Source organism: Stegodyphus dumicola, chromosome 9 (genome assembly GCF_044657685.1).
Source record: "Stegodyphus dumicola isolate Sdum_Otavi_A_Nest chromosome 9, ASM4465768v1".
Classification (NCBI taxonomy): domain Eukaryota; kingdom Metazoa; phylum Arthropoda; class Arachnida; order Araneae; family Eresidae; genus Stegodyphus; species Stegodyphus dumicola.
Window position 1 is genome coordinate 159,792,931 of NC_140776.1, and position 27,184 is coordinate 159,820,114.

The 27,184-nt window shown below is 34.7% G+C and overlaps 1 protein-coding gene across 2 annotated transcripts in view; it reads right to left on the minus strand.

Annotated features, from left to right (window-relative positions):
- Nucleotides 1-3,348: 3,348 nt before the first annotated feature.
- The window catches only part of LOC118205739 (uncharacterized), a 101,124-nt gene continuing 77,288 nt past the window's right edge, over nt 3,349-27,184 (minus strand). For both annotated transcript variants that reach the window (XM_085824276.1, XM_085824277.1), the window contains exon 4: nt 3,349-4,372. In XM_085824276.1, coding sequence (XP_085680402.1) covers nt 3,920-4,372 — 453 coding nt within the window. In that variant the 3' untranslated portion in view covers nt 3,349-3,919. The remainder of the gene's footprint in view (nt 4,373-27,184) is intronic.

The following is a 27,184-nucleotide window of genomic DNA, read 5'->3' on the forward strand; positions in this document are numbered from 1 at the left end:
ATAAATTAGTAGAATCCTGGTACGTTGATAATTTAGTTACAAGTGTGAATGATGAATCAGAATTAAAGAAGTTAAAAAATGATGCCACTAAAATTTTGGCAAGTGCTAAATTTGAATTACAAGAGTGGGCATATAACTATCCTCGAAATAAAAGGGATGCATTTGTTGTTGAACCCATTTTAGAACAGTCGAAGCTTGATAAATTAAATGAGAATGAGTTTTTCGATGATCCTTGTGAAGCTAAAACGGTCAACATTTTGGGACTTCTTTGGAATTTGCATGATGACACATTAAGTTGTGATATTAAGGGATTAAATGAATCAAAAAACAAACCTGTTACTAAAAGAACAATTTTGTCTGAAATTCATAAAATTTATGACCCTATTGGATTCACCTGCCCTATAATTTTAATTCCTAAAATTCTGTTACAAAACTGCTGGGAATTAAAAGTAACTTGGGATGAAGCTCTTCCTGAAGAAATTCAAAGGAAATACATGAAATGGAAAAATGATGCAAATCGTTTAACGGAAATAAAAATTCCTCGACAGATGATGCTTAATATTGATTCTGAATTGAAATTATCCTTTCATATATTTTGTGATGCATCCCGAATGGCATATGCAACCTGCGTTTATTTAAGAAATGAAAATGAAAATAAAGTTTCGTGTCATTTAGTTCAAGCACGATCTAGAGTTGCTCCTCTAAAACCCACATCAATTTGTAGACTAGAATTATTAGCTTGTGTTGTTGGTGCAAGATTAATGAAATCTATAAAACAAGATTTGAAGGAAGAAAATATACCTACGTTTTATTGGACAGATTCAAGGAACACATTGTACTGGATTAAGAATGAAGAAAATTGGGGTGTATTTGTTATGAATAGAGTGAAAGAAATACGAGCTCTTACTAATCCTGATGCATGGAATTATGTTCCTGGCAACTTGAATCCGGCGGATATTCCGTCAAGAGGATGTTCTGTTGAAACTATTAAAGCCAAAAGATGGCATGAAGGTCCAGCATGGTTGAAGTTGAATCCAGACTGTTGGCCTACTTGTGATATTTCTCCTGACAAAGATATGATTGATCGAGAAAGAAGAAAAACAGTTGTATCCTCGTTAACAAATGTAGATGAAGAATTTTCGCATTTCTCACGAATTTCTTCTTTTGAGAAAATAATTAGAGTTACAGCTTGGATAAAAAGGTATATTGATAACTGCAGAGATAAAAACAGAACAACGTCAAAGAACTTAGAAATCGAAGAATTGAATGCAGCTGAAGTTCTTGTTTGGAAAATTGTGCAAAGGGTCTCCTTTAAAACAGAAAAGGATAAACGCTTACGAAATTTAAAACCATTTGTTGATTCATCTGGTCTTTTAAGAGTAAAGTCAAGAATATTAATGAGACAAGACTTCGAAAATTTTAGAACACCTGTAATCCTACCTTCTGAACATCCAGTTGTCTCTAAACTGATTATGGAAAAACATGAACAACAAATGCATTGCGGAACTCAGACTTTAATGGCAATGCTACGAGAAAATTTCTGGATTTTGAAAAGTCGTAAAACTATTCGTAAAGTGTTGAAAAACTGCACTAAATGTAGAAGATTTGATTCGAGACCCTCCACGGTACAATCCGCACCTTTGCCAAAGGACCGTATTAAAGATTCTTCTATTTTTGAAGTGACAGGTATCGACTTAGCTGGCCCTTTGTTTTTAAAAAGGGGATCGAAAACGTGGATCGTTTTATTTACATGTGCTGTATACAGGGCAATTCATCTTGAACTTTTAACATCTTTGTCAACAGATAACTTTTTATTGGCTTTCCGACGTTTTATAGCACGCAGAGGAAGACCTGAAATTGTCTACACTGATAACGGTAGTAATTTTATTGGTACAAATTCGCTCTTAAAAATGATTGACTGGGATAAACTTATTAAAAATCATGTTGTCAACCGCATTAAGTGGAAATTTATCCCACCAGCTTCTCCCTGGTGGGGTGGATTTTGGGAAAGAATGATTGGCCTGATGAAAAACATTCTCAGAAAAGCTTTAGGTAATGCCTCACTGAAATATGAAGAACTCTATACGATCCTCTGTGATTGCGAAAATATCTTAAATTGCAGACCATTAACTTATATTTCCGAGGACTTGGAACTGGAACCCTTGACACCTGCAATGTTTTTTCGTGATCTAAAAGAAAGTGGCGTTCCAGATCTAGATATTATTGATGCCAAATACTTACAAAAAAGGTATGCATATCAGATGAAGGTTAGAGAAGATCTAAGAAAACGGTTCAGAACTGAATACTTAGGACAACTGAAAAACCATATTTTAAAAACAGAGAAATATGTTCAACTATCGGTTGGAGACATTGTGTTAATAGAAACACCTGAGAAAAGAATTAAGTGGCCTCTAGGAAAAATTATAACACTCATCCCAGGAAATGATGGTGTAGTTCGTTTAGTAAAATTACGCACCAAAAGTGGCGAAATCCTTCGACCCATACAACGAATTTATCCGTTGGAAGTCCATTTACAAACGGATAATATAGGAGACTGTTTGAGAAAGAAGCATTCTGATCAAAAAATGTGTGATAAGCCTACAACTTCTATTGGATCTACAGAGTTTCGTGCCACTGACAAAGATCAGTCAAATGAACTCAATCAGAATCCCCTCAAAACAACTAGATGTGGACGAGTGATTCGAACTCCTGAACGATTAAACCTCATGAACTTTCAACCAGACTGTGGCTGAGTTTCAACTTGGTGAAACTCATCGGGGGGAGTGTGTCGCGAACGACGCACTTTCCGCTCTTGGGGAACGGATTGAGCCTCCAGACCGACGAGAATTGAAAAAGAAAGTTTGTTTTTTGAGAACTGGCAACGATAAGTGTATGCTTTTAGAACAGTGACGCAGTAGACTAATGACGCTGTTAGATATGTAGAACAATGATGCTAAGTAGTTAGAAGTGATTTTCGATAGTGTAATGATTTAGATATTTTTCCTCTTTTATGTCAAATGTCAAATAAAGTGATTCATACAAAACAGTGCCAATTTTAGATGAGTATGAAACCAAATCGGAGTCTACAAAAGCGGCGGACCAGAATCGAAGAACGCGGATCATAAAGGTAAGCAACCTTTCTTCATTTGCTTATCTAGAATTTTGAATGATCTGTTTTTTACTGAATTGAAACGACAGTAGGAACAAATTTTATGATATACTCTTAAATTCTAGAATAGTTATTAATGAACCAAATTTTGGTTGTGTCACCAATAATGAAAGGAAATTTAATAATAGCTAGTTAATGATACTTTCATTGATAAAAGAAAACTATATTATTGAAAACTATTAAGAATATTTATCATTTTTATTCATAAGATTATACTAACATACTCTAAGTATCATGCATAAGTTATTCTTTGCAGACATTTGCCTGAATTTGGATTTAATATTTTAGATACATTACTTGACTAAGTAATAAGATTTAACATTTTTAATATCTAGAATACCAAAAATTTCAAAGAATAATCGATATGAGTTACATCATAATCTATTTATATATATACATATAATATGCTCTAACATTGTTATTTTATTTAAATTAGGCTAGTGTATATTCTCAAAACTTAATTAGCTTTTATGATATACTTGGATTAGGATTAGAAGTTATTTTGCACGAGTTACCTCCTGCATGAAATATAGTAAATACTGTTAAGTAATTTTTAAATCTGTAAAATTACACACTTTTAAACAATCTTTTTAACAAACCATTTAAAATCACACACCTTTAAACAATCTTATTACTCAATTTTAAGAGATAATCTTCTATCATTTAACATAACTTGTTTACATATAATAAAATATAACATCATATAATGACTTAGTATGTTAATTTGTGAAATTATAGGAAAGCAGACATTCAAGTCTGAGTCCCAGCAGATGACATTTTGATACCATGTATAGCTGTCGCTATGTTTTCATCTTCAGGCTTAGGAATATTGGATATAGCATCAGTTTTCTCAAAATCAATTTTAGCATACATATCAGGATCACTTTCTCTTAAAGAGTTAGACAAAGATGAAAGAATAGCTAAGCTAGCATCTGAATCTTGCTTCTGGTCCAACTGAAGTTTCCTATAGCTTGTTTTTGGCTCTGAATCTATAACACTTTTGCTCTTTGGTGCATCAAAACTGTACTTTTCTTTAGAAGCATCAGATACATTTGCATAAAAATGTGATGTAGATCTCTTTGGCGCTAATCGAATCAGAGATGAGGTAGCTCCAAACTGAGGAAGAGAACGCCAAGACATACTTTTTGTTTTAGGCCACTTGGATACAGGTGTGGGAATGTGAGTATACAAATGAGAATATGGCTGTTAAAATAAATGTACAGAAAAAATTTAATAACTGCATAATTGCAATTAGTAATTCAAACTAATTTAGCTAATTTATTATGTTACATTTATAAAATCCTCAGATAATATACATTCAAAAGTCGTTAATCCGGGCTCGTCGGGACTTCGGCGAATCCGGATTATAGATCATCAGTTTAAATCTGGTAAGATGGCATGCAGAAATTATAAAATTAAAAATATGAAACTGTAATTTATGAAACAAAGAACAATTATGATCTAAAGGGTATCAAAATTTACAAAAAAAAGGCTTAATATTTATTTGTTTACTTTATTAAACATTTTTTTCAATGTAAGTTGTTTAATTTGCTTCGTTTTATATGTGAAAATACATTCTCTTTAATTCTATAAACAGACATAATTTCTTTTTCAGTTACAAAGTTCCACTGTTCAAGTCCTATAATTGCTGTGTCGAGAATACCGACTAATTTTTCAATCGAAATTTTTTCGTTTTCAATAACCTCTGTCACTTTCTTCGCTATCAGAAGCGAATTATAATGATGAGGAATTTGATTTAAATCATATCAAAGACGGAGTACATCGAGATGAAATACTACATTTAGTAAGGAATTATAAGCCAAATAAAATAAAAACATCTGCCGTGAAGATGACAGATCAACTTCCAATTCATTGCGCGCCCATCGCAGTCTTAAAAGATAAACAAAGTTTAGATAAACAAACGTTAAAGTTTAGCAGAAGTTCAATTTGACATAATCGAAAGTTCAAGCTTACTTTTATAAAATTCTCTAACAGTCTGCAAAAAATAATAAGCCGAATCCAATTCGAAGATTAAGGAACAACGCAATCTGCAACATTAACTGAATTAGATAATTTTAGCTTAACTTATACCGTCCGTTATACACTCGTAAACGTATTTTGCGCACGTGCACACGCATATTCGCAGCCGTAAAGGTCTTATGCGCATGCGTCAGTGCGACGCACTTTTGGACAATTGTTGACGTGTATCCCTTATGACGGACCGAAGTAAGGCAAGCTTGCAATTTAACAGAATTCTTGAAAAGCGACTCGAAGGTTTTTGATTAGATTTGATTTGAATAAAATTTGGGATCAATTTTTTACATTTACATTTAAGTAAAAAGTCAAGATGATTCAGGAATTTTTGCCGTTTCAGGCGTAATTTAGTGAAACGATTAACGGATGAAGGCATGATAAACAATACAGAAAATCAAGTTAAATTAACTAAACAATAATAAAGCACACACAAAACAGCAGAAAAATCCCTCACTGAAATTAATAGAAAACAAAACGTTTGTAAGCAAAATGCATGAAATCAGACAAGCAAAGCACAATATCCAAATATACAAAATATAAACATAACTTGAAAATTGCAAAAAAGTACTTACCGAAACTCATGCAATCACAAAATGGCGGCCACACCACGTGCAAAAAAGAAAGCAAAAAATAAGCCTGTTGGGGCTTCTATAATTAAGACACAATAACACGCCGAATAAATACTAATTCAGAAGTCAAACAACAAAAATCAGCGTTATATTTACCAAATTTTCACAGGACTAGTTTCGATGGTTTTACCGAACCACCATCTTCAGCTGCAAAACCGCAAATGAACCAGATAGGAAATAATGATTAGATAAGATAAGAAAGCCTGGACAAGAATAAGCAAGTGGCGCCATCTGTTGGTGAAACCAGAACTAAAACATAATTTCTTTAAAGGCCGAAGGCAAATTTGGATTGGAATTAGGATCGTTAACTAGAACAGAAAGATTTTTATGAATGTGAAATGCCTCTAGAAAATCCAGTTCTCCAATGGAAGATGTTTTTTGAATAATTTTGGCAGCAGAAAAACTGAAAGTGTGGTTTTCGGACCAACAATGTTGAGCAACAGAAGACTTCTGTGTTTCCTTTTTTCTAACATATGCCTCATGTTCCTTGACGCGAAATTTTAAGGCTCTCTTAGTTTGGCCAATGTAAATTAAACCACACTGGCAAGGAATCCTGTAAATACCCCAGGAATTCATATCCGGAATGGGGTCCTTGAGTATGGAACTCGGAATTTTATTGATGGGAGAATAAACAACCCGAAAGTTAAATTTCTGCAAAATATGTGCAACTTTATAGCTAATTGATGGAAAGAAGGGAATGACAACAGAATTTTTATAATCTCCTAAAACAAGAGTGTGCCTTTTAGTGTGTTGAGATGAGAATTTTTTAACTGCTTGATTAATAATGTTGGGTGGAAAGCCCCTGTCAATAGCTATTGCTTTTAAATAATTTAGTTCTTCATCAAGGGCTAGTTTGGAGGAGCAAACTTGAAGAGCACGGAAAACATAGGAATAAAATAAAGCTAACTTTTGTTTAGTCGGATGACATGATTTAAAGTGTGGTGGAAGGCAAACCGATGAAGGTTTACGGTAAACCGTAGTACTGAAGTTGGATGTGTTACGTGTGACCAGAATGTCGAGAAACGGAAGAGAATTGCAAGTCTCAAGTTCAAAAGTGAACTGAATAGCAGGATCAATAGAATTCATTGTTGAAAGAACTTTATTTAAATCATCTTTATTACCTTCAAACAGAGTAAAAGTATCGTCTACGTAGCGGAACCATGCCGGGAAGTTTAAAGTTTCAAACAATTTTGATTCATAATAATGCATGTAGATATCAGCCAGGATGGGACTGAGGGGGCTTCCCATGGCTAATTCCTCAGTTTGATTGTAATATTTATTTTGGAAAACAAAATGTGTTTGTTTCAAACAGAGTTGAGTGAGAGAAATTAGCTCATCAATTTGGATGCAAGAGAAATGAAATTCACGAAGTCTGGTTTCTAGACATCTTAATGCACCCTCCACTGGGACATTGGTGAATAATGATTTTACATCAAAAGAAACCATGAGTAAATTACTAGGAGAAATGTTTTTAACTTTTTTTACAAACTCTATTGAATTTTTTATGGTGTAAATGTTATTGTCTAATAGAGTTGAATATCTAGAAACTAAATATTTAGCTAATGGATACGAGGCAGTACCTAAATTTGATACAATAGGGCGGAAAGGAATACCACTTTTATGAATTTTGGGAAGAGCATATAATCTGGCACAATTCGCAACAGATGGGATAAGTGAATGTTTTAAGTTGCCTGAAATGATTTGCGAAGATTTGATCGCAGTTTTTATTTTTGACAAGTCCGAAGGTGAAGGATCTTTAGGGATCGGATTATATGGTCCTTCGTTTAAGAGTTTAGTGACACCATCGATGTAAGTGTTCCTATCCATGACGACTATCTGGACACCTTTGTCGGCCTTTGAAATAATAATATCCGGGTTAGAATGAATTTCACGCAATGTAGCTCTTTCTCTCGCAGTTAGATTTGGCCTCAAAGGTTTATTATTGAACTTCACATTATGAGCGATAAGATGCCTAATCATTTCTTTTTGTGAATCTGAAACTTTACTGAACTTGAAAGCTTTTTCGATAGGAGCCAAAATCTTTGGAATCGAGGGTTTACAGGTTTGTGAGAAGTTAAAATTATATTTTAGAATTCTCTCTTGTTCTTCTGAAAGACTAACATTAGAAATATTAACTATTGGGTTGATGTATACAATGGGAAGATTTTTTGAACTACTTGAACTGGAAGATTGTAAAAGAAGTTTTTCGAATTTAACTGCAAGGGTGTTTTTATGACGGTTAACTGCATTCTCCGTTCTAGACCAAGACCCCTGTTCAAGGGCAGTGAATTTTGGATATGATTTAGCAAGTTCCAGATGAAGCTTATAGAGTTCACGTTCAATTTTGGACAATTGTTGACGTGTATCCCTTATGACGGACCGAAGTAAGGCAAGCTTGCAATTTAACAGAATTCTTGAAACGCGACTCGAAGGTTTTTGATTAGATTTGATTTGAATAAAATTTGGGATCAATTTTTTACATTTACATTTAAGTAAAAAGTCAAGATGATTCAGGAATTTTTGCCGTTTCTGGCGTAATTGAGTGAAACGATTAACGGATGAAGGCATGATAAACAATACAGAAAATCAAGCTAAATTAACTAAACAATAATAAAGCACACACAAAACAGCAGAAAAATCCCTCACTGAAATTAATAGAAAACAAAACGTTTGTAAGCAAAATGCATGAAATCAGACAAGCAAAGCACAATATCCAAATATACAAAATATAAACATAACTTGAAAATTGCAAAAAAGTACTTACCGATACTCATGCAATCACAAAATGGCGGCCACACCACGTGCAAAAAAGAAAGCAAAAAATAAGCCTGTTGGGGCTTCTATAATTAAGACACAATAACACGCCGAATAAATACTAATTCAGAAGTCAAACAACAAAAATCAGCGTTATATTTACCAAATTTTCACAGGACTAGTTTCGATGGTTTTACCGAACCACCATCTTCAGCTGCAAAACCGCAAATGAACCAGATAGGAAATAATGATTAGATAAGATAAGAAAGCCTGGACAAGAATAAGCAAGTGGCGCCATCTGTTGGTGAAACCAGAACTAAAACATAATTTCTTTAAAGGCCGAAGGCAAATTTGGATTGGAATTAGGATCGTTAACTAGAACAGAAAGATTTTTATGAATGTGAAATGCCTCTAGAAAATCCAGTTCTCCAATGGAAGATGTTTTTTGAATAATTTTGGCAGCAGAAAAACTGAAAGTGTGGTTTTCGGACCAACAATGTTGAGCAACAGAAGACTTCTGTGTTTCCTTTTTTCTAACATATGCCTCATGTTCCTTGACGCGAAATTTTAAGGCTCTCTTAGTTTGGCCAATGTAAATTAAACCACACTGGCAAGGAATCCTGTAAATACCCCAGGAATTCATATCCGGAATGGGGTCCTTGAGTATGGAACTCGGAATTTTATTGATGGGAGAATAAACAACCCGAAAGTTAAATTTCTGCAAAATATGTGCAACTTTATAGCTAATTGATGGAAAGAAGGGAATGACAACAGAATTTTTATAATCTCCTAAAACAAGAGTGTGCCTTTTAGTGTGTTGAGATGAGAATTTTTTAACTGCTTGATTAATAATGTTGGGTGGAAAGCCCCTGTCAATAGCTATTGCTTTTAAATAATTTAGTTCTTCATCAAGGGCTAGTTTGGAGGAGCAAACTTGAAGAGCACGGAAAACATAGGAATAAAATAAAGCTAACTTTTGTTTAGTCGGATGACATGATTTAAAGTGTGGTGGAAGGCAAACCGATGAAGGTTTACGGTAAACCGTAGTACTGAAGTTGGATGTGTTACGTGTGACCAGAATGTCGAGAAACGGAAGAGAATTGCAAGTCTCAAGTTCAAAAGTGAACTGAATAGCAGGATCAATAGAATTCATTGTTGAAAGAACTTTATTTAAATCATCTTTATTACCTTCAAACAGAGTAAAAGTATCGTCTACGTAGCGGAACCATGCCGGGAAGTTTAAAGTTTCAAACAATTTTGATTCATAATAATGCATGTAGATATCAGCCAGGATGGGACTGAGGGGGCTTCCCATGGCTAATCCCTCAGTTTGATTGTAATATTTATTTTGGAAAACAAAATGTGTTTGTTTCAAACAGAGTTGAGTGAGAGAAATTAGCTCATCAATTTGGATGCAAGAGAAATGAAATTCACGAAGTCTGGTTTCTAGACATCTTAATGCACCCTCCACTGGGACATTGGTGAATAATGATTTTACATCAAAAGAAACCATGAGTAAATTACTAGGAGAAATGTTTTTAACTTTTTTTACAAACTCTATTGAATTTTTTATGGTGTAAATGTTATTGTCTAATAGAGTTGAATATCTAGAAACTAAATATTTAGCTAATGGATACGAGGCAGTACCTAAATTTGATACAATAGGGCGGAAAGGAATACCACTTTTATGAATTTTGGGAAGAGCATATAATCTGGCACAATTCGCAACAGATGGGATAAGTGAATGTTTTAAGTTGCCTGAAATGATTTGCGAAGATTTGATCGCAGTTTTTATTTTTGACAAGTCCGAAGGTGAAGGATCTTTAGGGATCGGATTATATGGTCCTTCGTTTAAGAGTTTAGTGACACCATCGATGTAAGTGTTCCTATCCATGACGACTATCTGGACACCTTTGTCGGCCTTTGAAATAATAATATCCGGGTTAGAATGAATTTCACGCAATGTAGCTCTTTCTCTCGCAGTTAGATTTGGCCTCAAAGGTTTATTATTGAACTTCACATTATGAGCGATAAGATGCCTAATCATTTCTTTCTGTGAATCTGAAACTTTACTGAACTTGAAAGCTTTTTCGATAGGAGCCAAAATCTTTGGAATCGAGGGTTTACAGGTTTGTGAGAAGTTAAAATTATATTTTAGAATTCTCTCTTGTTCTTCTGAAAGACTAACATTAGAAATATTAACTATTGGCTTGATGTTTACAATGGGAAGATTTTTTGAACTAGAACTGGAAGATTGTAAAAGAAATTTTTCGAATTTAACTGCAAGGGTGTTTTTATGACGGTTAACTGCATTCTCCGTTCTAGACCCACACCCCTGTTCAAGGGCAGTAAATTTTGGATATGATTTAGCGAGTTCCAGATGAAGCTTATAGAGTTCACGTTCAATTTTGGACAATTGTTGACGTGTATCCCTTATGACGGACCGAAGTAAGGCAAGCTTGCAATTTAACAGAATTCTTGAAAAGCGACTCGAAGGTTTTTGATTAGATTTGATTTGAATAAAATTTGGGATCAATTTTTTACATTTACATTTAAGTAAAAAGTCAAGATGATTCAGGAATTTTTGCCGTTTCAGGCGTAATTTAGTGAAACGATTAACGGATGAAGGCATGATAAACAATACAGAAAATCAAGCTAAATTAACTAAACAATAATAAAGCACACACAAAACAGCAGAAAAATCCCTCACTGAAATTAATAGAAAACAAAACGTTTGTAAGCAAAATGCATGAAATCAGACAAGCAAAGCACAATATCCAAATATACAAAATATAAACATAACTTGAAAATTGCAAAAAAGTACTTACCGATACTCATGCAATCACAAAATGGCGGCCACACCACGTGCAAAAAAGAAAGCAAAAAATAAGCCTGTTGGGGCTTCTATAATTAAGACACAATAACACGCCGAATAAATACTAATTCAGAAGTCAAACAACAAAAATCAGCGTTATATTTACCAAATTTTCACAGGACTAGTTTCGATGGTTTTACCGAACCACCATCTTCAGCTGCAAAACCGCAAATGAACCAGATAGGAAATAATGATTAGATAAGATAAGAAAGCCTGGACAAGAATAAGCAAGTGGCGCCATCTGTTGGTGAAACCAGAACTAAAACATAATTTCTTTAAAGGCCGAAGGCAAATTTGGATTGGAATTAGGATCGTTAACTAGAACAGAAAGATTTTTATGAATGTGAAATGCCTCTAGAAAATCCAGTTCTCCAATGGAAGATGTTTTTTGAATAATTTTGGCAGCAGAAAAACTGAAAGTGTGGTTTTCGGACCAACAATGTTGAGCAACAGAAGACTTCTGTGTTTCCTTTTTTCTAACATATGCCTCATGTTCCTTGACGCGAAATTTTAAGGCTCTCTTAGTTTGGCCAATGTAAATTAAACCACACTGGCAAGGAATCCTGTAAATACCCCAGGAATTCATATCCGGAATGGGGTCCTTGAGTATGGAACTCGGAATTTTATTGATGGGAGAATAAACAACCCGAAAGTTAAATTTCTGCAAAATATGTGCAACTTTATAGCTAATTGATGGAAAGAAGGGAATGACAACAGAATTTTTATAATCTCCTAAAACAAGAGTGTGCCTTTTAGTGTGTTGAGATGAGAATTTTTTAACTGCTTGATTAATAATGTTGGGTGGAAAGCCCCTGTCAATAGCTATTGCTTTTAAATAATTTAGTTCTTCATCAAGGGCTAGTTTGGAGGAGCAAACTTGAAGAGCACGGAAAACATAGGAATAAAATAAAGCTAACTTTTGTTTAGTCGGATGACATGATTTAAAGTGTGGTGGAAGGCAAACCGATGAAGGTTTACGGTAAACCGTAGTACTGAAGTTGGATGTGTTACGTGTGACCAGAATGTCGAGAAACGGAAGAGAATTGCAAGTCTCAAGTTCAAAAGTGAACTGAATAGCAGGATCAATAGAATTCATTGTTGAAAGAACTTTATTTAAATCATCTTTATTACCTTCAAACAGAGTAAAAGTATCGTCTACGTAGCGGAACCATGCCGGGAAGTTTAAAGTTTCAAACAATTTTGATTCATAATAATGCATGTAGATATCAGCCAGGATGGGACTGAGGGGGCTTCCCATGGCTAATCCCTCAGTTTGATTGTAATATTTATTTTGGAAAACAAAATGTGTTTGTTTCAAACAGAGTTGAGTGAGAGAAATTAGCTCATCAATTTGGATGCAAGAGAAATGAAATTCACGAAGTCTGGTTTCTAGACATCTTAATGCACCCTCCACTGGGACATTGGTGAATAATGATTTTACATCAAAAGAAACCATGAGTAAATTACTAGGAGAAATGTTTTTAACTTTTTTTACAAACTCTATTGAATTTTTTATGGTGTAAATGTTATTGTCTAATAGAGTTGAATATCTAGAAACTAAATATTTAGCTAATGGATACGAGGCAGTACCTAAATTTGATACAATAGGGCGGAAAGGAATACCACTTTTATGAATTTTGGGAAGAGCATATAATCTGGCACAATTCGCAACAGATGGGATAAGTGAATGTTTTAAGTTGCCTGAAATGATTTGCGAAGATTTGATCGCAGTTTTTATTTTTGACAAGTCCGAAGGTGAAGGATCTTTAGGGATCGGATTATATGGTCCTTCGTTTAAGAGTTTAGTGACACCATCGATGTAAGTGTTCCTATCCATGACGACTATCTGGACACCTTTGTCGGCCTTTGAAATAATAATATCCGGGTTAGAATGAATTTCACGCAATGTAGCTCTTTCTCTCGCAGTTAGATTTGGCCTCAAAGGTTCATTATTGAACTTCACATTATGAGCGATAAGATGCCTAATCATTTCTTTCTGTGAATCTGAAACTTTACTGAACTTGAAAGCTTTTTCGATAGGAGCCAAAATCTTTGGAATCGAGGGTTTACAGGTTTGTGAGAAGTTAAAATTATATTTTAGAATTCTCTCTTGTTCTTCTGAAAGACTAACATTAGAAATATTAACTATTGGCTTGATGTTTACAATGGGAAGATTTTTTGAACTACTTGAACTGGAAGATTGTAAAAGAAATTTTTCGAATTTAACTGCAAGGGTGTTTTTATGACGGTTAACTGCATTCTCCGTTCTAGACCCAGACCCCTGTTCAAGGGCAGTAAATTTTGGATATGATTTAGCGAGTTCCAGATGAAGCTTATAGAGTTCACGTTCAATTTTGGACAATTGTTGACGTGTATCCCTTATGACGGACCGAAGTAAGGCAAGCTTGCAATTTAACAGAATTCTTGAAAAGCGACTCGAAGGTTTTTGATTAGATTTGATTTGAATAAAATTTGGGATCAATTTTTTACATTTACATTTAAGTAAAAAGTCAAGATGATTCAGGAATTTTTGCCGTTTCAGGCGTAATTTAGTGAAACGATTAACGGATGAAGGCATGATAAACAATACAGAAAATCAAGCTAAATTAACTAAACAATAATAAAGCACACACAAAACAGCAGAAAAATCCCTCACTGAAATTAATAGAAAACAAAACGTTTGTAAGCAAAATGCATGAAATCAGACAAGCAAAGCACAATATCCAAATATACAAAATATAAACATAACTTGAAAATTGCAAAAAAGTACTTACCGATACTCATGCAATCACAAAATGGCGGCCACACCACGTGCAAAAAAGAAAGCAAAAAATAAGCCTGTTGGGGCTTCTATAATTAAGACACAATAACACGCCGAATAAATACTAATTCAGAAGTCAAACAACAAAAATCAGCGTTATATTTACCAAATTTTCACAGGACTAGTTTCGATGGTTTTACCGAACCACCATCTTCAGCTGCAAAACCGCAAATGAACCAGATAGGAAATAATGATTAGATAAGATAAGAAAGCCTGGACAAGAATAAGCAAGTGGCGCCATCTGTTGGTGAAACCAGAACTAAAACATAATTTCTTTAAAGGCCGAAGGCAAATTTGGATTGGAATTAGGATCGTTAACTAGAACAGAAAGATTTTTATGAATGTGAAATGCCTCTAGAAAATCCAGTTCTCCAATGGAAGATGTTTTTTGAATAATTTTGGCAGCAGAAAAACTGAAAGTGTGGTTTTCGGACCAACAATGTTGAGCAACAGAAGACTCCTGTGTTTCCTTTTTTCTAACATATGCCTCATGTTCCTTGACGCGAAATTTTAAGGCTCTCTTAGTTTGGCCAATGTAAATTAAACCACACTGGCAAGGAATCCTGTAAATACCCCAGGAATTCATATCCGGAATGGGGTCCTTGAGTATGGAACTCGGAATTTTATTGATGGGAGAATAAACAACCCGAAAGTTAAATTTCTGCAAAATATGTGCAACTTTATAGCTAATTGATGGAAAGAAGGGAATGACAACAGAATTTTTATAATCTCCTAAAACAAGAGTGTGCCTTTTAGTGTGTTGAGATGAGAATTTTTTAACTGCTTGATTAATAATGTTGGGTGGAAAGCCCCTGTCAATAGCTATTGCTTTTAAATAATTTAGTTCTTCATCAAGGGCTAGTTTGGAGGAGCAAACTTGAAGAGCACGGAAAACATAGGAATAAAATAAAGCTAACTTTTGTTTAGTCGGATGACATGATTTAAAGTGTGGTGGAAGGCAAACCGATGAAGGTTTACGGTAAACCGTAGTACTGAAGTTGGATGTGTTACGTGTGACCAGAATGTCGAGAAACGGAAGAGAATTGCAAGTCTCAAGTTCAAAAGTGAACTGAATAGCAGGATCAATAGAATTCATTGTTGAAAGAACTTTATTTAAATCATCTTTATTACCTTCAAACAGAGTAAAAGTATCGTCTACGTAGCGGAACCATGCCGGGAAGTTTAAAGTTTCAAACAATTTTGATTCATAATAATGCATGTAGATATCAGCCAGGATGGGACTGAGGGGGCTTCCCATGGCTAATCCCTCAGTTTGATTGTAATATTTATTTTGGAAAACAAAATGTGTTTGTTTCAAACAGAGTTGAGTGAGAGAAATTAGCTCATCAATTTGGATGCAAGAGAAATGAAATTCACGAAGTCTGGTTTCTAGACATCTTAATGCACCCTCCACTGGGACATTGGTGAATAATGATTTTACATCAAAAGAAACCATGAGTAAATTACTAGGAGAAATGTTTTTAACTTTTTTTTACAAACTCTATTGAATTTTTTATGGTGTAAATGTTATTGTCTAATAGAGTTGAATATCTAGAAACTAAATATTTAGCTAATGGATACGAGGCAGTACCTAAATTTGATACAATAGGGCGGAAAGGAATACCACTTTTATGAATTTTGGGAAGAGCATATAATCTGGCACAATTCGCAACAGATGGGATAAGTGAATGTTTTAAGTTGCCTGAAATGATTTGCGAAGATTTGATCGCAGTTTTTATTTTTGACAAGTCCGAAGGTGAAGGATCTTTAGGGATCGGATTATATGGTCCTTCGTTTAAGAGTTTAGTGACACCATCGATGTAAGTGTTCCTATCCATGACGACTATCTGGACACCTTTGTCGGCCTTTGAAATAATAATATCCGGGTTAGAATGAATTTCACGCAATGTAGCTCTTTCTCTCGCAGTTAGATTTGGCCTCAAAGGTTTATTATTGAACTTCACATTATGAGCGATAAGATGCCTAATCATTTCTTTCTGTGAATCTGAAACTTTACTGAACTTGAAAGCTTTTTCGATAGGAGCCAAAATCTTTGGAATCGAGGGTTTACAGGTTTGTGAGAAGTTAAAATTATATTTTAGAATTCTCTCTTGTTCTTCTGAAAGACTAACATTAGAAATATTAACTATTGGCTTGATGTTTACAATGGGAAGATTTTTTGAACTACTTGAACTGGAAGATTGTAAAAGAAATTTTTCGAATTTAACTGCAAGGGTGTTTTTATGACGGTTAACTGCATTCTCCGTTCTAGACCCAGACCCCTGTTCAAGGGCAGTAAATTTTGGATATGATTTAGCGAGTTCCAGATGAAGCTTATAGAGTTCACGTTCAATTTTGGACAATTGTTGACGTGTATCCCTTATGACGGACCGAAGTAAGGCAAGCTTGCAATTTAACAGAATTCTTGAAAAGCGACTCGAAGGTTTTTGATTAGATTTGATTTGAATAAAATTTGGGATCAATTTTTTACATTTACATTTAAGTAAAAAGTCAAGATGATTCAGGAATTTTTGCCGTTTCAGGCGTAATTTAGTGAAACGATTAACGGATGAAGGCATGATAAACAATACAGAAAATCAAGCTAAATTAACTAAACAATAATAAAGCACACACAAAACAGCAGAAAAATCCCTCACTGAAATTAATAGAAAACAAAACGTTTGTAAGCAAAATGCATGAAATCAGACAAGCAAAGCACAATATCCAAATATACAAAATATAAACATAACTTGAAAATTGCAAAAAAGTACTTACCGAAACTCATGCAATCACAAAATGGCGGCCACACCACGTGCAAAAAAGAAAGCAAAAAATAAGCCTGTTGGGGCTTCTATAATTAAGACACAATAACACGCCGAATAAATACTAATTCAGAAGTCAAACAACAAAAATCAGCGTTATATTTACCAAATTTTCACAGGACTAGTTTCGATGGTTTTACCGAACCACCATCTTCAGCTGCAAAACCGCAAATGAACCAGATAGGAAATAATGATTAGATAAGATAAGAAAGCCTGGACAAGAATAAGCAAGTGGCGCCATCTGTTGGTGAAACCAGAACTAAAACATAATTTCTTTAAAGGCCGAAGGCAAATTTGGATTGGAATTAGGATCGTTAACTAGAACAGAAAGATTTTTATGAATGTGAAATGCCTCTAGAAAATCCATTTCTCCAATGGAAGATGCTTTCTGAATAATTCTGGCAGCAGAAAAACTGAAAGTGTGGTTTTCGGACCAACAATGTTGAGCAACAGAAGACTCCTGTGTTTCCTTTTTTCTAACATATGCCTCATGTTCCTTGACGCGAAATTTTAAGGCTCTCTTAGTTTGGCCAATGTAAATTAAACCACACTGGCAAGGAATCCTGTAAATACCCCAGGAATTCATATCCGGAATGGGGTCCTTGAGTATGGAACTCGGAATTTTATTGATGGGAGAATAAACAACCCGAAAGTTAAATTTCTGCAAAATATGTGCAACTTTATAGCTAATTGATGGAAAGAAGGGAATGACAACAGAATTTTTATAATCTCCTAAAACAAGAGTGTGCCTTTTAGTGTGTTGAGATGAGAATTTTTTAACTGCTTGATTAATAATGTTGGGTGGAAAGCCCCTGTCAATAGCTATTGCTTTTAAATAATTTAGTTCTTCATCAAGGGCTAGTTTGGAGGAGCAAACTTGAAGAGCACGGAAAACATAGGAATAAAATAAAGCTAACTTTTGTTTAGTCGGATGACATGATTTAAAGTGTGGTGGAAGGCAAACCGATGAAGGTTTACGGTAAACCGTAGTACTGAAGTTGGATGTGTTACGTGTGACCAGAATGTCGAGAAACGGAAGAGAATTGCAAGTCTCAAGTTCAAAAGTGAACTGAATAGCAGGATCAATAGAATTCATTGTTGAAAGAACTTTATTTAAATCATCTTTATTACCTTCAAACAGAGTAAAAGTATCGTCTACGTAGCGGAACCATGCCGGGAAGTTTAAAGTTTCAAACAATTTTGATTCATAATAATGCATGTAGATATCAGCCAGGATGGGACTGAGGGGGCTTCCCATGGCTAATCCCTCAGTTTGATTGTAATATTTATTTTGGAAAACAAAATGTGTTTGTTTCAAACAGAGTTGAGTGAGAGAAATTAGCTCATCAATTTGGATGCAAGAGAAATGAAATTCACGAAGTCTGGTTTCTAGACATCTTAATGCACCCTCCACTGGGACATTGGTGAATAATGATTTTACATCAAAAGAAACCATGAGTAAATTACTAGGAGAAATGTTTTTAACTTTTTTTACAAACTCTATTGAATTTTTTATGGTGTAAATGTTATTGTCTAATAGAGTTGAATATCTAGAAACTAAATATTTAGCTAATGGATACGAGGCAGTACCTAAATTTGATACAATAGGGCGGAAAGGAATACCACTTTTATGAATTTTGGGAAGAGCATATAATCTGGCACAATTCGCAACAGATGGGATAAGTGAATGTTTTAAGTTGCCTGAAATGATTTGCGAAGATTTGATCGCAGTTTTTATTTTTGACAAGTCCGAAGGTGAAGGATCTTTAGGGATCGGATTATATGGTCCTTCGTTTAAGAGTTTAGTGACACCATCGATGTAAGTGTTCCTATCCATGACGACTATCTGGACACCTTTGTCGGCCTTTGAAATAATAATATCCGGGTTAGAATGAATTTCACGCAATGTAGCTCTTTCTCTCGCAGTTAGATTTGGCCTCAAAGGTTCATTATTGAACTTCACATTATGAGCGATAAGATGCCTAATCATTTCTTTCTGTGAATCTGAAACTTTACTGAACTTGAAAGCTTTTTCGATAGGAGCCAAAATCTTTGGAATCGAGGGTTTACAGGTTTGTGAGAAGTTAAAATTATATTTTAGAATTCTCTCTTGTTCTTCTGAAAGACTAACATTAGAAATATTAACTATTGGCTTGATGTTTACAATGGGAAGATTTTTTGAACTACTTGAACTGGAAGATTGTAAAAGAAATTTTTCGAATTTAACTGCAAGGGTGTTTTTATGACGGTTAACTGCATTCTCCGTTCTAGACCCAGACCCCTGTTCAAGGGCAGTAAATTTTGGATATGATTTAGCGAGTTCCAGATGAAGCTTATAGAGTTCACGTTCAATTTTGGACAATTGTTGACGTGTATCCCTTATGACGGACCGAAGTAAGGCAAGCTTGCAATTTAACAGAATTCTTGAAAAGCGACTCGAAGGTTTTTGATTAGATTTGATTTGAATAAAATTTGGGATCAATTTTTTACATTTACATTTAAGTAAAAAGTCAAGATGATTCAGGAATTTTTGCCGTTTCAGGCGTAATTTAGTGAAACGATTAACGGATGAAGGCATGATAAACAATACAGAAAATCAAGCTAAATTAACTAAACAATAATAAAGCACACACAAAACAGCAGAAAAATCCCTCACTGAAATTAATAGAAAACAAAACGTTTGTAAGCAAAATGCATGAAATCAGACAAGCAAAGCACAATATCCAAATATACAAAATATAAACATAACTTGAAAATTGCAAAAAAGTACTTACCGATACTCATGCAATCACAAAATGGCGGCCACACCACGTGCAAAAAAGAAAGCAAAAAATAAGCCTGTTGGGGCTTCTATAATTAAGACACAATAACACGCCGAATAAATACTAATTCAGAAGTCAAACAACAAAAATCAGCGTTATATTTACCAAATTTTCACAGGACTAGTTTCGATGGTTTTACCGAACCACCATCTTCAGCTGCAAAACCGCAAATGAACCAGATAGGAAATAATGATTAGATAAGATAAGAAAGCCTGGACAAGAATAAGCAAGTGGCGCCATCTGTTGGTGAAACCAGAACTAAAACATAATTTCTTTAAAGGCCGAAGGCAAATTTGGATTGGAATTAGGATCGTTAACTAGAACAGAAAGATTTTTATGAATGTGAAATGCCTCTAGAAAATCCAGTTCTCCAATGGAAGATGTTTTTTGAATAATTTTGGCAGCAGAAAAACTGAAAGTGTGGTTTTCGGACCAACAATGTTGAGCAACAGAAGACTCCTGTGTTTCCTTTTTTCTAACATATGCCTCATGTTCCTTGACGCGAAATTTTAAGGCTCTCTTAGTTTGGCCAATGTAAATTAAACCACACTGGCAAGGAATCCTGTAAATACCCCAGGAATTCATATCCGGAATGGGGTCCTTGAGTATGGAACTCGGAATTTTATTGATGGGAGAATAAACAACCCGAAAGTTAAATTTCTGCAAAATATGTGCAACTTTATAGCTAATTGATGGAAAGAAGGGAATGACAACAGAATTTTTATAATCTCCTAAAACAAGAGTGTGCCTTTTAGTGTGTTGAGATGAGAATTTTTTAACTGCTTGATTAATAATGTTGGGTGGAAAGCCCCTGTCAATAGCTATTGCTTTTAAATAATTTAGTTCTTCATCAAGGGCTAGTTTGGAGGAGCAAACTTGAAGAGCACGGAAAACATAGGAATAAAATAAAGCTAACTTTTGTTTAGTCGGATGACATGATTTAAAGTGTGGTGGAAGGCAAACCGATGAAGGTTTACGGTAAACCGTAGTACTGAAGTTGGATGTGTTACGTGTGACCAGAATGTCGAGAAACGGAAGAGAATTGCAAGTCTCAAGTTCAAAAGTGAACTGAATAGCAGGATCAATAGAATTCATTGTTGAAAGAACTTTATTTAAATCATCTTTATTACCTTCAAACAGAGTAAAAGTATCGTCTACGTAGCGGAACCATGCCGGGAAGTTTAAAGTTTCAAACAATTTTGATTCATAATAATGCATGTAGATATCAGCCAGGATGGGACTGAGGGGGCTTCCCATGGCTAATCCCTCAGTTTGATTGTAATATTTATTTTGGAAAACAAAATGTGTTTGTTTCAAACAGAGTTGAGTGAGAGAAATTAGCTCATCAATTTGGATGCAAGAGAAATGAAATTCACGAAGTCTGGTTTCTAGACATCTTAATGCACCCTCCACTGGGACATTGGTGAATAATGATTTTACATCAAAAGAAACCATGAGTAAATTACTAGGAGAAATGTTTTTAACTTTTTTTACAAACTCTATTGAATTTTTTATGGTGTAAATGTTATTGTCTAATAGAGTTGAATATCTAGAAACTAAATATTTAGCTAATGGATACGAGGCAGTACCTAAATTTGATACAATAGGGCGGAAAGGAATACCACTTTTATGAATTTTGGGAAGAGCATATAATCTGGCACAATTCGCAACAGATGGGATAAGTGAATGTTTTAAGTTGCCTGAAATGATTTGCGAAGATTTGATCGCAGTTTTTATTTTTGACAAGTCCGAAGGTGAAGGATCTTTAGGGATCGGATTATATGGTCCTTCGTTTAAGAGTTTAGTGACACCATCGATGTAAGTGTTCCTATCCATGACGACTATCTGGACACCTTTGTCGGCCTTTGAAATAATAATATCCGGGTTAGAATGAATTTCACGCAATGTAGCTCTTTCTCTCGCAGTTAGATTTGGCCTCAAAGGTTTATTATTGAACTTCACATTATGAGCGATAAGATGCCTAATCATTTCTTTCTGTGAATCTGAAACTTTACTGAACTTGAAAGCTTTTTCGATAGGAGCCAAAATCTTTGGAATCGAGGGTTTACAGGTTTGTGAGAAGTTAAAATTATATTTTAGAATTCTCTCTTGTTCTTCTGAAAGACTAACATTAGAAATATTAACTATTGGCTTGATGTTTACAATGGGAAGATTTTTTGAACTACTTGAACTGGAAGATTGTAAAAGAAATTTTTCGAATTTAACTGCAAGGGTGTTTTTATGACGGTTAACTGCATTCTCCGTTCTAGACCCAGACCCCTGTTCAAGGGCAGTAAATTTTGGATATGATTTAGCGAGTTCCAGATGAAGCTTATAGAGTTCACGTTCAATTTTGGACAATTGTTGACGTGTATCCCTTATGACGGACCGAAGTAAGGCAAGCTTGCAATTTAACAGAATTCTTGAAAAGCGACTCGAAGGTTTTTGATTAGATTTGATTTGAATAAAATTTGGGATCAATTTTTTACATTTACATTTAAGTAAAAAGTCAAGATGATTCAGGAATTTTTGCCGTTTCAGGCGTAATTTAGTGAAACGATTAACGGATGAAGGCATGATAAACAATACAGAAAATCAAGCTAAATTAACTAAACAATAATAAAGCACACACAAAACAGCAGAAAAATCCCTCACTGAAATTAATAGAAAACAAAACGTTTGTAAGCAAAATGCATGAAATCAGACAAGCAAAGCACAATATCCAAATATACAAAATATAAACATAACTTGAAAATTGCAAAAAAGTACTTACCGATACTCATGCAATCACAAAATGGCGGCCACACCACGTGCAAAAAAGAAAGCAAAAAATAAGCCTGTTGGGGCTTCTATAATTAAGACACAATAACACGCCGAATAAATACTAATTCAGAAGTCAAACAACAAAAATCAGCGTTATATTTACCAAATTTTCACAGGACTAGTTTCGATGGTTTTACCGAACCACCATCTTCAGCTGCAAAACCGCAAATGAACCAGATAGGAAATAATGATTAGATAAGATAAGAAAGCCTGGACAAGAATAAGCAAGTGGCGCCATCTGTTGGTGAAACCAGAACTAAAACATAATTTCTTTAAAGGCCGAAGGCAAATTTGGATTGGAATTAGGATCGTTAACTAGAACAGAAAGATTTTTATGAATGTGAAATGCCTCTAGAAAATCCAGTTCTCCAATGGAAGATGTTTTTTGAATAATTTTGGCAGCAGAAAAACTGAAAGTGTGGTTTTCGGACCAACAATGTTGAGCAACAGAAGACTCCTGTGTTTCCTTTTTTCTAACATATGCCTCATGTTCCTTGACGCGAAATTTTAAGGCTCTCTTAGTTTGGCCAATGTAAATTAAACCACACTGGCAAGGAATCCTGTAAATACCCCAGGAATTCATATCCGGAATGGGGTCCTTGAGTATGGAACTCGGAATTTTATTGATGGGAGAATAAACAACCCGAAAGTTAAATTTCTGCAAAATATGTGCAACTTTATAGCTAATTGATGGAAAGAAGGGAATGACAACAGAATTTTTATAATCTCCTAAAACAAGAGTGTGCCTTTTAGTGTGTTGAGATGAGAATTTTTTAACTGCTTGATTAATAATGTTGGGTGGAAAGCCCCTGTCAATAGCTATTGCTTTTAAATAATTTAGTTCTTCATCAAGGGCTAGTTTGGAGGAGCAAACTTGAAGAGCACGGAAAACATAGGAATAAAATAAAGCTAACTTTTGTTTAGTCGGATGACATGATTTAAAGTGTGGTGGAAGGCAAACCGATGAAGGTTTACGGTAAACCGTAGTACTGAAGTTGGATGTGTTACGTGTGACCAGAATGTCGAGAAACGGAAGAGAATTGCAAGTCTCAAGTTCAAAAGTGAACTGAATAGCAGGATCAATAGAATTCATTGTTGAAAGAACTTTATTTAAATCATCTTTATTACCTTCAAACAGAGTAAAAGTATCGTCTACGTAGCGGAACCATGCCGGGAAGTTTAAAGTTTCAAACAATTTTGATTCATAATAATGCATGTAGATATCAGCCAGGATGGGACTGAGGGGGCTTCCCATGGCTAATCCCTCAGTTTGATTGTAATATTTATTTTGGAAAACAAAATGTGTTTGTTTCAAACAGAGTTGAGTGAGAGAAATTAGCTCATCAATTTGGATGCAAGAGAAATGAAATTCACGAAGTCTGGTTTCTAGACATCTTAATGCACCCTCCACTGGGACATTGGTGAATAATGATTTTACATCAAAAGAAACCATGAGTAAATTACTAGGAGAAATGTTTTTAACTTTTTTTACAAACTCTATTGAATTTTTTATGGTGTAAATGTTATTGTCTAATAGAGTTGAATATCTAGAAACTAAATATTTAGCTAATGGATACGAGGCAGTACCTAAATTTGATACAATAGGGCGGAAAGGAATACCACTTTTATGAATTTTGGGAAGAGCATATAATCTGGCACAATTCGCAACAGATGGGATAAGTGAATGTTTTAAGTTGCCTGAAATGATTTGCGAAGATTTGATCGCAGTTTTTATTTTTGACAAGTCCGAAGGTGAAGGATCTTTAGGGATCGGATTATATGGTCCTTCGTTTAAGAGTTTAGTGACACCATCGATGTAAGTGTTCCTATCCATGACGACTATCTGGACACCTTTGTCGGCCTTTGAAATAATAATATCCGGGTTAGAATGAATTTCACGCAATGTAGCTCTTTCTCTCGCAGTTAGATTTGGCCTCAAAGGTTTATTATTGAACTTCACATTATGAGCGATAAGATGCCTAATCATTTCTTTCTGTGAATCTGAAACTTTACTGAACTTGAAAGCTTTTTCGATAGGAGCCAAAATCTTTGGAATCGAGGGTTTACAGGTTTGTGAGAAGTTAAAATTATATTTTAGAATTCTCTCTTGTTCTTCTGAAAGACTAACATTAGAAATATTAACTATTGGCTTGATGTTTACAATGGGAAGATTTTTTGAACTACTTGAACTGGAAGATTGTAAAAGAAATTTTTCGAATTTAACTGCAAGGGTGTTTTTATGACGGTTAACTGCATTCTCCGTTCTAGACCCAGACCCCTGTTCAAGGGCAGTAAATTTTGGATATGATTTAGCGAGTTCCAGATGAAGCTTATAGAGTTCACGTTCAATTTTGGACAATTGTTGACGTGTATCCCTTATGACGGACCGAAGTAAGGCAAGCTTGCAATTTAACAGAATTCTTGAAAAGCGACTCGAAGGTTTTTGATTAGATTTGATTTGAATAAAATTTGGGATCAATTTTTTACATTTACATTTAAGTAAAAAGTCAAGATGATTCAGGAATTTTTGCCGTTTCAGGCGTAATTTAGTGAAACGATTAACGGATGAAGGCATGATAAACAATACAGAAAATCAAGCTAAATTAACTAAACAATAATAAAGCACACACAAAACAGCAGAAAAATCCCTCACTGAAATTAATAGAAAACAAAACGTTTGTAAGCAAAATGCATGAAATCAGACAAGCAAAGCACAATATCCAAATATACAAAATATAAACATAACTTGAAAATTGCAAAAAAGTACTTACCGAAACTCATGCAATCACAAAATGGCGGCCACACCACGTGCAAAAAAGAAAGCAAAAAATAAGCCTGTTGGGGCTTCTATAATTAAGACACAATAACACGCCGAATAAATACTAATTCAGAAGTCAAACAACAAAAATCAGCGTTATATTTACCAAATTTTCACAGGACTAGTTTCGATGGTTTTACCGAACCACCATCTTCAGCTGCAAAACCGCAAATGAACCAGATAGGAAATAATGATTAGATAAGATAAGAAAGCCTGGACAAGAATAAGCAAGTGGCGCCATCTGTTGGTGAAACCAGAACTAAAACATAATTTCTTTAAAGGCCGAAGGCAAATTTGGATTGGAATTAGGATCGTTAACTAGAACAGAAAGATTTTTATGAATGTGAAATGCCTCTAGAAAATCCATTTCTCCAATGGAAGATGCTTTCTGAATAATTCTGGCAGCAGAAAAACTGAAAGTGTGGTTTTCGGACCAACAATGTTGAGCAACAGAAGACTCCTGTGTTTCCTTTTTTCTAACATATGCCTCATGTTCCTTGACGCGAAATTTTAAGGCTCTCTTAGTTTGGCCAATGTAAATTAAACCACACTGGCAAGGAATCCTGTAAATACCCCAGGAATTCATATCCGGAATGGGGTCCTTGAGTATGGAACTCGGAATTTTATTGATGGGAGAATAAACAACCCGAAAGTTAAATTTCTGCAAAATATGTGCAACTTTATAGCTAATTGATGGAAAGAAGGGAATGACAACAGAATTTTTATAATCTCCTAAAACAAGAGTGTGCCTTTTAGTGTGTTGAGATGAGAATTTTTTAACTGCTTGATTAATAATGTTGGGTGGAAAGCCCCTGTCAATAGCTATTGCTTTTAAATAATTTAGTTCTTCATCAAGGGCTAGTTTGGAGGAGCAAACTTGAAGAGCACGGAAAACATAGGAATAAAATAAAGCTAACTTTTGTTTAGTCGGATGACATGATTTAAAGTGTGGTGGAAGGCAAACCGATGAAGGTTTACGGTAAACCGTAGTACTGAAGTTGGATGTGTTACGTGTGACCAGAATGTCGAGAAACGGAAGAGAATTGCAAGTCTCAAGTTCAAAAGTGAACTGAATAGCAGGATCAATAGAATTCATTGTTGAAAGAACTTTATTTAAATCATCTTTATTACCTTCAAACAGAGTAAAAGTATCGTCTACGTAGCGGAACCATGCCGGGAAGTTTAAAGTTTCAAACAATTTTGATTCATAATAATGCATGTAGATATCAGCCAGGATGGGACTGAGGGGGCTTCCCATGGCTAATCCCTCAGTTTGATTGTAATATTTATTTTGGAAAACAAAATGTGTTTGTTTCAAACAGAGTTGAGTGAGAGAAATTAGCTCATCAATTTGGATGCAAGAGAAATGAAATTCACGAAGTCTGGTTTCTAGACATCTTAATGCACCCTCCACTGGGACATTGGTGAATAATGATTTTACATCAAAAGAAACCATGAGTAAATTACTAGGAGAAATGTTTTTAACTTTTTTTACAAACTCTATTGAATTTTTTATGGTGTAAATGTTATTGTCTAATAGAGTTGAATATCTAGAAACTAAATATTTAGCTAATGGATACGAGGCAGTACCTAAATTTGATACAATAGGGCGGAAAG